Source organism: Ambystoma mexicanum, chromosome 14 (genome assembly GCF_040938575.1).
Source record: "Ambystoma mexicanum isolate Mex_15411 chromosome 14, UKY_AmexF1_1, whole genome shotgun sequence".
NCBI lineage: Eukaryota > Metazoa > Chordata > Amphibia > Caudata > Ambystomatidae > Ambystoma > Ambystoma mexicanum.
In genome coordinates, this window is record NC_090940.1 from 439,066,446 (window position 1) to 439,078,474 (window position 12,029).

Consider the following 12,029-nt stretch of genomic DNA (forward strand, 5'->3'; position numbering starts at 1 on the left):
GGGTCGAAGCCTTGCTGGATTCTCTGCCGGACTAGGAGGGGCCGCCTTCGAAAAGACCTCAATCTTTTCTCTGAACATCTCAGCCACAGAATCGGTCTTAAGAAAACGTACCTGATGCTTGGTGGGTCGAGGAGTCACTATGACTCCTCGACTTTTTCTTGGACTGGGAAGAGTGACCGGAATTGCTTCTGAATCTTGATCGTTAGGAATGTGTAGATGGTTTTGGGCCATTTGGGTGACTTTTTTCTACAGTAGACATCTACTTTTTCTAAGACTTCCTTTTCGAAGGTGTGGAAGACGGACTTGGAGACACTCTGACAGTTTAGATCTTCTCGCCTTCGAGGCCTTGCTGGTCATTGATTTTGGCAGGAGCCGCCCTTGAAAACCATGTCTTTCCCAAGGTACCAGAAACCCATCCTTTGCACATCATCTACATCTTCGAATCATAGTCCGCACACCAGCCTGTCTTCAGCATAGACCTGGTGAAGTTTTATTGAAAAGACTGCGTGCTCTGCTGTCTTTTTTTTTTTTTATTTTTTTTTAATTTTTTTTTTTAAACGGCAAAGCAGAATATGGCTATATCTATGATGAGGAATCCGTGGGAGGACAATCCATTAGAAACAAAGGCTACCTCCTTTTCATTGTGGGCTTGTTGATTGGTGGGTAGTTAGTGTGACTAAGCCTGACCCTAACCTGTGTGACCATGTACTCTTTTATTATGTATAGTACAGTGGTCTGGGAACTCGGAGTAAAGCTTTTCTGTGATGGGAGGTTGCTACAGTGGGTTCTGACAACTGTGCAGTTTGTAAAGAATATCTTTCCATTGCAGAGGTGGTGGAGCATGCCTGCAGTATCACGTCTCTGATGCTGGGGGAAACTTTGCCCTCCATCACGAAGGATATGGACACCTGCACTTACCGCCTGCCCCTTGGGGTCTGCGCTGGTATTGCCCCTTTCAACTTCCCTGCCATGATCCCCCTCTGGATGTTTCCTATGGCTATGGTGTGTGGCAACACCTACCTGATGAAGCCTTCTGAGCGTGTGCCTGGAGCAACCATGCTCCTTGCTAAACTACTCCTGGACTCTGGAATTCCTGATGGAACCTTGAATATCATCCATGGGCAGCATGCAGGTGACGACACTGGTGTGGGCTGGTGGCTCTAATAAGGTGATTCCAGTGGGTAATGGTGTGGGAGGATGGCCTGAATTGGGCACTCTAATGAGTTGGAGATTTCAGGGAATGGGTAGGTGGGATGGAGGAGGAATAAGAGGGCGAGGGAGAGGAAGGGGATGGAGTTCGAAATCTGGGTTGGGATCAAGGGAAAATGCAGAATAATATGCTTGAAAATGTGATTAGACTACTTATGGAAAAGGGGAATGAAGTTGTCAGGGGATGTAGATTGTAGAATTCCAATTTTACTGTCCGGTTCACTGGGGAAGGGGGAAAAGGGGTAGAAAGGTGTGGTAAGTTTTTGAAGGTGTCTTTGTGGGATCTGTAAGAATCTCTCCAGAGGATAGCAAGGTAATTTGTTTGTCAAGCTTCATGCCATATTTCTTCTGCTTCAAAGCACTGTCTAATTTAATGGGACTCTCGTCAATCTCTGAAGGCTGAAGGGCTTAGTCTGCCATGCTGCAGGGGTAGAGCAGGTTGCTCCATTTCAGACATTATCACTTAGCTTGTGAGCAATCAGCCAGATCTTCCAAGAGAGATGCATTCAAGTGTAGCAATGAGGGTGAGCAATTTGATAACTGTGTTGCTGTTTGAGGGCTGCATGACTACATGACTACCAGTGGAAAGAAAAGAAATATGTAAAACTATTTGTCATTTTCCCAGCTGTTGACTTCATTTGTGATCACCCTGCCATCAAGGCCATCAGCTTTGTGGGTTCCAACCAAGCTGGAGAGTACATCTATGAACGTGGATCAAAGAACGGAAAGAGGGTCCAGTCAAACATGGTACAGCTTTTCTGATTCTTGCACAGCTTTTCTGATTCTTGCACACTGCGTCAAGCACTCTTGGGGTTGAGAAATGTAACCTTCCTCCCACCCCCTTCCTGCTTATACTGCAGCCTTCCTAGTTTATACTCCTGGTTGGTTATACTTGAGCTCTGGGTTTAACTGCTGAAATGTGTTCCTACAACTTGGCTTTGTATTGTGTGTGCAGCATGTGAGCCTGTTGACATTGGTATATTGGCTCTGTGAATGGGTCATGACACTACTATTAACGGGCAAACTTGATGCATTGCAGTATATGCTCCTGGCAGACCGGTTTGCCTTTGCATGGTGAGACATTGGCTAGGCTCCGATTATATTAGAGCCTGTGCAGTTAGCTGATTTCTAGATGTAATGGCAGTGTGGGCAGCTAATGGATTGTGTGGACATTTGGCTGTAGTACATACCTTTACTCTTAGTATAAGGCTGTACCATCTGAGAACATTTGGTAGTGTAGACCGAGCATCCAAGCTTATCTTGGGAGGCAGAGGGCAGTAGCTTGGTACAAAGAAATTGTAGTATACATATGGTTCAAAGAAATACTGAAACTATTTTAAAAATAAGGGGTTTATTTAAATAAAAGTAGGCAAAGATGAATCTTGGCTAAGTTAAACATCATATAAACCAACTCCATAACTATGGTTTCAAACCAGAGTATAACCTTTATTTAGAGGAGCAAGAAGCAAGTCAGGGTGAGTCAAACCTAAGGTTATTCATTCAGGATAGTAATGTACTATTCTTGGGGGAATAAGACAAGGTTGAATATACTTTTAGAATACAATCTAGTGTAGTAGACCCTGTCATGCAGTGACACTTGGTTATAGAAATCACTTAATAAACACTGTTACGAGTTTACCATGCAACATGTCTAACTTTTTATTTCCTGAATGGATTCAGTTACACCACCAGTATTACTTTAAAGAACACAGTTCAAAGCTAGTAACGTATACTTTCTGGAGGGGACTTAAGCTACGATGTATGAACACCCAATAACTCTTTTAGAGTGCACTAAGCAATTAAGGGAAGCAAAACCCAATTCCTGTTTAAGAAAGACGCAGTATATTTCAAGGTAAGTAATTGACCCTGTGACTATTTTAGAACTGCTTTGAGCAGTTTCCAGGAAAGCCCAACCCAGTGTTGAAAGTTTAGAAGAGCAGCAGCTATTCAAGCTAAGGAAAGAACCATATACTTTTACACGGGGTTACACGCAACTCAAAGACCATTATTAACTTCAGACTGTTTTAGATTAGTATAACGCAGACAAGGGAAAGCAAAACCCGAGGGTACACTTTCAGAAGAACACCATGCTATTCAAGGTAGGTAAAACCCTATTGGTAAGCTTTTACAATCATTCAGTTCAAAATAATAAAACTGTGCCAATACTTATTACTTTTCTGAAGGAGGGAAACGATGTAGAAAGTTAGTAAAGCAACCTATATACTTTTTAGAGGGGCAGAATGCAACTCTAAGGTAAACTAACTTAATGACACTTTTTAACTTCTTTCACAGAGATGCAGTTAACACGCTAGTACTTTGACACTTCAAGGCAGAATCCTTATGTTATGAAGTCCTTCCCAAGTCTATAGCATGAGTTTTCTCAGAGGCAGAAGAGGCCCCGTTGTAGGCCCAGCTTTAGGCAAGTCAGGATAGGGTTCAGTTGCAGGAAAGTCCAAGTTCCAGAGGATATCTTCTCAAAACAAGTTGGACTTCACAGAATGCACCTGTGAGACTGGCATTGTATCAAGAGATGACAGACCAGTGAAACAGTTTGAACAACTTTATTCTCGATGGTGAAATGCCTAACTTGCCCTAACTCTGAGATGGGCATGCTCTCTAACAGAAAGGAAACTATGGGAAGTCGGTCTCAGTCCAAAAACAAAGTACTGTCTGTCAAAACCTATGCTTGTCCTCACTTCTCCAGAATAATGGGGTGAATGGGATGTGGCCAACTCAATAGTGTTCAAAGTTAATGTGACAATGGAGCCTTTCTACATCTCCCTTCCCCAAGTTTAAGGCACTCACGATTATAAAGATCCACATGTCTTTCAGGTTTCACTTGGCAAAAAGTTACTAACTTTTCCTGTAAGTTCTTTAGGCTTCTCTGGCTTTTACTTTTCATGAAACCAGAAGCCCTCTTGTTCACACTTCAATGGGTCTCTTAGGCTTCCCTTGCCCAAGCTTAGACTCCTGTGGTTACCGCTGTTAAACTCGTATTTCTTTTAACACAAAAAGTTAAACTCAAAAAAGTTTCACTTGGCTTCTTTTGGGACTCCCTTCCCCATTCTGAGCCGAGTCCTTTTAGCTTTTCCCTTTTTATTAGATCATGCAGCTCCTTGCTTTCAATCTGGCTCCTCTGATTGTGGCGCAGTTGTCAGACTGCACTGTCCACCCATTAGAGGTCGCACAACCAGGTGCCTTGTCCTAAGAGTTCTTTCTTTTCCTTTTACTGGGGTCTATGTGGCCAACCTGGATCCATCTATCGCCTGGTGGCCACCCCAATGCTTTCCCAACATACTTTGTTAAATGTCAATACTTTTATATCAATTTTGGGAATGTTGCTGCAACTGAATTTCTCGCACAGCTCCCACTTTTTTAGGATCTCTTATTTCACTCCCTTTTCTTGTATTCGCACAGCTCTCCTCTTTGCAGACACTTCCTTTCTTTACACAGTAATTTGAGAACGTGTAATCATACACGCAACCACTCTGCCACTATGAATCCCTGTAATTCCTTTTGTCAGTGTCACCCGACACTCTCCAGTCTTACGCTTTCGGGTTGCAACATTGTATCTTATTCGCTTACTTCAATACACACCGGGCTCTCACTGCGTTTCACTCACTGGTGGCAAGTTCTTCGGTATTGGGTTAACATCCATGTTATCTGAGGTCCGAGTCTCCCCACCTGCCCCTCGGACACTCGTGGGCTCCTGTTCTGGTCCAGGGAATGAGCATTTCATTTTACCAATGCAACAAGGGATCTGCACGCCACTCGGCTCCCTTCTTTGGACCTCTCTGATTTGCTGGAAACTGGGGTCTTTAGCCACGCTTCTCCCAGATGCTTCCTCACACACACTGTGTCCCTGTTTCTTCCAGCTGGTCTTGGGCAGCCACGGCTCCTCAGCTCTCCTCCCACATCTTGGCAAAACTGGCTTGGGACTTAGAAGGGACCCCCTGCTGGACTCCGCCTCCCTTCTGCTCTCCTAACTGCTGCTCCCTGCCCCACCTTTTATACACCTGAGCCCTGTCAAGAGGTTTCAGGTGTGAGTCCTTGGCCTCCCTTGCCTGACTCATTAGGTCAATGAATAGGCCATGCCTGACCCTTAGGTTTCTTTTCTTCTCCCTGTCAGTACTAGAGTGGTGTTGCAGGTGTGGATGGTTGATGTTAAGGGCCTGAATCTGCCTGAACCCATTAAATGGACAACCTTGTAGTGTACGGTAGTAGGCCTCTTCATTCATTTTTCTCCTCTCAGTACTTTTCTCATAGGTGATCTTTCCAACTCTTGGTTGCCTCTTCCTCGTCTCAGTATGTGTTGAAAATGAGGGGGGAGGGGGGAAACGGAACAGAAATGGTAATATCCTGTAAAAGCTGAGGGTGAGTAGGATGATGGATAAAGGGGATACCGTGTCTAACCCTCAGGCATCCTATTCCCACTTCCTAGGTACCTCCTACTCGTGTGATCCTCCATCGCTGGCCCGCCCCCAGGGTCTGTATCAACACCTCAAAATGCAGGTCTTCCTGAGATTAGTGGATATCACCAGCCTCTGGGTAGGAGTCATTGCATTCAGGACCCCGAGGCCGATTGAAAAGAAGGCTCCGGTTACACAGCAGGCTCTCAGATCGCTGCAAATCACTACAGATGTCTTTCCTTAAACTTCCTCTTTGGATTCAGTGCCAGTGGTCGACTTGTCGGCAGCTTCCAGGATCTGAGTTGATCAGGAACAGCACTTCTGCAATCTCTCCCTGCAGTTACAGAAACGGGTGGTGTGGCTGTCCAATCCGGATAGTCATCCCCCCCCCCCCCAACCCCACCCCCTCCTCCTCCAATGGGTCACAATTCCTTTCAGGCAAGGTGAAGGACAAACGGCAGCAGACTTTGGACTCCTCCTTTGCTTCCTGCCTTCTCAGACATTCTGGAGCCTGGGCGTGGAATACAAAGGATTCCCGCCTGAGGCAAAACTTCCACTGAGGTTGTTGCCACCTAGAATGGCAGGGGAACACCTCGGACAATCCGCGAACGTGAAATGGCAAAGGAGCCCACCATTCTAGCACAATGGTGGCACTTCTCAGCATTAGAGGCTGATTTACCAGCCTGCGAGTAATGAGACTAAAGTCACGAAGGTAAAACCACTGCCACCAGCCATGCAAGTAAACTTTTAACAAAAATGTTACCAGGTAAGAAAGGGGATGCATTGTATTCCCTCCCCCCTTCCCTCCAGTACTTCACATAAATCCCTTTAAATCAATTCCTTCTTGGGAACAGTGGTTCACCTAAGAGAATTAAAAGGAAGCCACTGCATTAAAAGGCTGTGTGCTACCATGGTACATTAGTCAGTCCACCCAACGCACACCATTGGGTGACCTAAAAAGGTCACCCATAAAGAGTAACACTAGGTGAGGGGGGGGGGGGGGAGAAATATTCCCACTCACCTAGTGACAGGGTTAAACAATTACCAAGTCAAAGCAAAAAGATTTATCATAGACACAAAGTGTGGTGTGTGTGTGTGTGTGTGTGTGTGTCACTAAGCCTTGGGTGTAGTTGCAGTATGTGCTAGTAGCAAAGCTTCAGTGTCACCATTTCTGTTGTGTGGGTAGTCTCACTAGTCTGAATTAAACTGGTCTTTTCATTTCAGGGGGCCAAGAACCATGGTGTAGTGATGCCGGATGCCAATAAAGAAAACACCCTGAACCAGCTGGTTGGAGCGGCTTTCGGGGCAGCTGGGCAGCGATGCATGGCTCTGTCCACTGCTGTCCTGGTCGGGAAAGCTAGAGAATGGCTCCCAGAACTGGTTGAAAGATCCAAGAAGCTGCGTGTGAATGCTGGTGAGAATCCTGTAGGGTTATGTTGAAGTAACCATTTGAGTGTTTCTGTACACAAGTGCAGGCCTGCCTTCCTGTCAGTCTTTGAGAAGACCGACATCTGTGAATGAGTTTATACAAGGTTTGTCTCCAGACTAGGTTTGCTACTTTGGACATGTGAGGTGTTTGCTGTGACTGGCTGGATGTTTCTACCTGTGTGCTATGCGTACAGTTCTGATGATTGGAGGAGAGAAGGGGTGACTGACACGATAGAAGCACAAAGCAAGAGATAGATTTACTTGGGAGAGGAAGGCGCAAGGGGGCAGCTGAGGATCTTTGCAGGGAAGATAGGCATTTGAGATAGAATGTCGTCAACAAATAGTTTATTGCTGTCAAGGTGTAAGTGTTGGACTTTTGGGCATTCTGAAGGTGGGCATTGATGGGTCATGTGAGATCAGGGTGGGTATGATTGCAGTGGTAGCAATGATCAAGAGGCATAGCCATACATTTCATGAAAATATATTCAGTAAATTCTAGTGATCATTCATTTCATTCCTTAAGCCTAATCGAAAATTGTGTATTTATTTATCAGGAGACCAACCTGGTGCTGACTTGGGGCCATTGATCAGTTCCAGTGCACGGGACCGGGTCTGCAGTCTGATTGAAAGTGGTGTGAAAGAAGGAGCTAATCTACTGCTGGATGGTCGCAATGTCAAAGTCAAGGGATATGAAAATGGAAACTTTGTTGGCCCCACCATCTTGGCTAAAGTGCAGGTGACTTGAGTGAGACTTTCTTCCATGTATGTGGGAGAGGCTTCCATTTTGGGGTGCAAAGGTGGCTTATTAAATGTGCTTCCAGTACCTGGCATTTAATAACAATTGTGTACGTTCGGGAAGTGTAATCTTGGTTTGCTTCAGTTGATCCAACTCATTACACTAAAAAGCTGCCCATCTTAAGATCTAGAGCAGCAAGGAGCCATGCACCATGAAGTGGTTCTGGCTCTCAGATCTGTGAGGCAAGATCTATATGAGGATCTTCAACTCCAGAGTGAAATTCCAACAAGAAATGTACAGTAAGATGCTGGGCTATATTTTATAATTGGTTATTTATAATGCGCTTAATACTCAGAGGTTTATAAGCACGGACCCAGGTATCGAACCTGTTGCTCCACATAATCTTGCTTCCAAGGCGAGTGCGTTTCCCCTGAGGTATCCTCACTAGACGGTATTGGGAGAGTTCTAAGCAGTGTTAGTCATACAACCAAGCCTCCCTCTAGCTCGCATGGGAAAAGCCTCCTCTTATGCTCAGTGGACCAGGAATGTCCAGCCACACTGAAAGCACCTAAGTGGGGCAAGTGGGGGTTTCCCAGAGCCTCTCCTCTGCACCTGGTCCATCTTGTGGCATGGTTCCTGAAAGAAATATGCAGCAGTTCTCCCAGAACCCACACTCCCTAGGTATAGCGATTGTGGCCACATGCGGTTTCCAGGACATATTGTCCTACCAGTCCACAACTGCTTTGCGGTCCTCCCTCGCATACCAAAGAAACTTTCCAAAGCTCAACCCCGCCTATAGACTGAGCAGAATGCTGTGGAAAGTATTGCATCTAATAAGTGGGTCCTTTGGTATAGGGCACATGAAGATAAAACCCCATGATAGTTAAGTTATTTATGATTAGTCCTTCATGACCAAGTGATCAGAAGCAGTCTCCACAGCAGAGATTTGGGCCTCAAGCTTTGCCACTACTTGTCATGGTTTAATATCCACTGTCCCAAGTTTGTGTCTTTTTGGGCACAGCCTTTTTGAGGGTGATGTTTAGTAGCTTTCCTTTTCAACATTATTACAAACTGTTGATGCACCCCCCAGCGCCCCCCCTATACACAGCTTTAGCGGGAAACGCGCAACTGGTATACGTGGGCAACCAAAGTCTGCTACACTACCCCCATGGTTGTATACTAATTGACTTTTTCACAATTGACCTCTGGAGAATTGACATAATTTAAAAGGTCAATTGGGACATATGTGGGGGGGAAACTACCCGCAAACCCCTACCCAATTAAAAAAAAAACTGCAACCGCCTAGCCAATCCCCTTATATCATTTGTAATCCAAAACCAACCCAATACATGTATAAAAATAATATAAAGGCCAATTGTGCAGAAGGTCAATTGGGACCATTATAATAATAATTTGGCATTTATATAGCGCTACGAACCCTCAGGTATCTGAGCGCTGCTTATTACCCACGGTGTGTGGTGCTTATTATTATACTTGGGTCAATTAGGACAAAAGTAAATTGTAGAAAGGCCAATTTGAGTAATACCTAGCCCCATTACTAGGTGCTATCAGTTGCTAAATAATTATTTGTATTGGTCGTACTATCAGGTTGGGGGCACTTCTGAGATGCTTTTTGGATTGCGGGATTGGTAAAGCGCCACAAAGGAAAAACTATCAAAGGTTCTATATATAAAAATCTCCTGCGGTCCAGACTTGAATACGGATCATATTTGATAACTCAGAAATAATGTACAATATCTCCTATTATGGTAAGAAAAGAAATGCAGCCATAGGTCACCTAAAATAATTCAGTTAGTAAGCCTGGAAAATCCATTTAAATCTTGGGTTAGTCATTCGATCAATCATGGCTAAATTTAAAATCTCCCATAAGCGGCTAAATGTCATAGGTCACCAAGCATCTCCTAGTGCCTTCCAGCGATTTCAGTGTTTCCAATGTTTATTTGGGTGTATATCCAACTACAGCTGCAAAATTCATGAGATCTATTCAAGCATATGTTAATTAAGGATAAATTAAAAGGCCACTCACCTTCAAGGCTTGCAAGAACACATACAGCTGGTGCAACTTAGAGGGAGAGTCGTTACCTAAACTGACCCGAGGCTGTCCCTTGTAGTTTTAGTCGATTCTGATTCTCTGCTCTTGAGCTATCTTTTTGGGAAGTTTTACAAAAGTCCACCTATGGTAGGACTAGCGAAGACTCACTCTTCGAAGTACATGTTTTAAAATCTTAGATTTGGTCTGAATGGCCCAATAGGTTTGGTAACCATGGCTGAGCAGCCAGACTTAGCCGAGGAGGGAAGAGGGGTGTAGGTAGGCACACGACTCGGAGCATACAAGGTGGTTCAAAGAAACACTGACACACTAGTAGTTTATATACAAATAACTTTTCTTACACTAATGTTAAGGCTGTTCAGCAAGGTAAGGACTATTCACATTGAAATAACAGTAGAATAAAATGTTGTATCCTTTAAATCAAAATGGGATAAAAGCAATGTTAAATTTCTCGTAAACAGTTGAGCAAACTTTTATATCACTTTGGTAAATTAACCTCTGCTTAATCAAGCTTCAGAAGTCTATCCCTATACTAGGTGCTTTACACAGTCAAGGGGACACTGGAGGTCCAGTGACCAGGATTGAGGAGGAAGGTAACGGGTGAGTAGTAGATAGAGCAAAGTTCTATAAAGTCCTCTTTTTTTGGAGGGGGGGGGGGGGGGGGAGTACAATAGTTTTAGACAAATAAGCCTAATGGGCTGCTCACCCCAAGGAGAGCAAGGGTGCCCTGAGGATGGGTGTAGGTAACAACTTAACTGCAGCCCTCCCAATGCACTACATTACACAGCAAGACCAAGGTAAGGACCAAGGCTTGTCACAGTATCTTTTTCAGTGGAGAATATGCAGGTAGGGCCACCAGGTGAGGCGATAGTAGTTTCTGGTTCACGTTTTGTTGGCCTGGAAGGCTGAAGAAGGTCCTTTGCAGGGAGCAGCCGGATGCTCTTGAGTAGGACGCCCAGCAGTGGATTTTCACAGCACAGGTGTGTTTACACCCTCACAGGCTCTGGATGCAGATCGGTGAGTTTGTGCCCTTTCCTCAGGCCTCGTCTCGGTTGAAGGGGCTTTCAGGAGCAGGATCCAATTTGCAGATGAGGCTGACCTTGGTACTCTTGAATTGCAGGCCGTCGGGGTTCGCAGTTCTTCCAGGGATGGCTCAAAATGTAGCTTGTCCTGGGACTGATTGATCCCACCAGTCTAGGGGAGGAGGTCGTCCTTTTCGGATCTTCCTTGTCGTCCAGAGGTTTGTCAGAATACAGTGGTTACTCAACTGGCACTGGCGGTCGCTGGAAGTGACTGCAGCCGTCCTTAGTCTGCTTCGGATCTTCAGTCCAGTGGTCGACTGGGGTTTACTTCCAAGACCCTCACCTTTTTATGTTGAAGAACTGGCTAAACCCACCAATCGTACCACAAGCATTGTAATCCAATATGGGAGGTGAGCTATCCAGTAGGACGCCAGACTCAGTTGGAACTGGTTCCAAGAGGAACACTCAACAACAAAGACTAGTGGAGTTTTGGTCTTTTCTACCACTTCCTGGCCTTTGCAGGCTTTCCAGAGAAACTCCACCCCCACCCCCCCTCCACCTCCCTCCCCCTGCACAATCCCAACTAGGCAGTAGAAGCCTCACGAAGGAAGAGTCATCAAGAGAGGGCGAGGAAGTACAACCACCTTTTTAAGGGAATGGTGTACCCTGTGTTCCCTGTTGCAGCTGCAAAGACGTTCTGCAATACAAGTTCACAAAAGTTGGTAGAAAAATATCCACTGCCTCCAGCCACTTGGATAACTTCCACTGTAACTAGAAAGTTACAGGATATGTAGAAAAGGGATACATTGTGTCCCCGTCAGGACTCCACGTAAGGTGGGATGTGCTTATTCGACAAAATGGAGGTTGAGGTGAAGAGGATCCCCCTGGCCGGATAACAAAATGTTATCATAGAAAAGTAAAGGAAAGCTCAAGGAGCTTCCCAGCAACTGCACAGAAAGTGCGGTGTGCTGCAATAAGAAATTACAGATGGCATAAAGTTGATAAAGTTGGAGGAATTCGAAACTCCAAAAGAGATACAAAAGGTTCCCAAATAGAGTAATAGCCTGAGAATGTGGAAAAAGAGTCTAGCAAAAAGTGCTGGGCGACTCGCAGGTTGACAGAATTTCGCACACAAAGGAATTCTACTCACTATC

General features: G+C 45.0%; 1 protein-coding gene across 1 annotated transcript in view; it reads left to right on the plus strand.

Annotated features, from left to right (window-relative positions):
• The window catches only part of ALDH6A1 (aldehyde dehydrogenase 6 family member A1), a 164,376-nt gene that overhangs the window by 67,796 nt on the left and 84,551 nt on the right, over window positions 1-12,029 (plus strand). Inside the window, exons 6-9 of the mRNA XM_069637641.1 lie at window positions 830-1,132; window positions 1,835-1,956; window positions 6,843-7,032; window positions 7,601-7,782. Coding sequence (XP_069493742.1) covers window positions 830-1,132; window positions 1,835-1,956; window positions 6,843-7,032; window positions 7,601-7,782 — 797 coding nt within the window. The remainder of the gene's footprint in view (window positions 1-829; window positions 1,133-1,834; window positions 1,957-6,842; window positions 7,033-7,600; window positions 7,783-12,029) is intronic.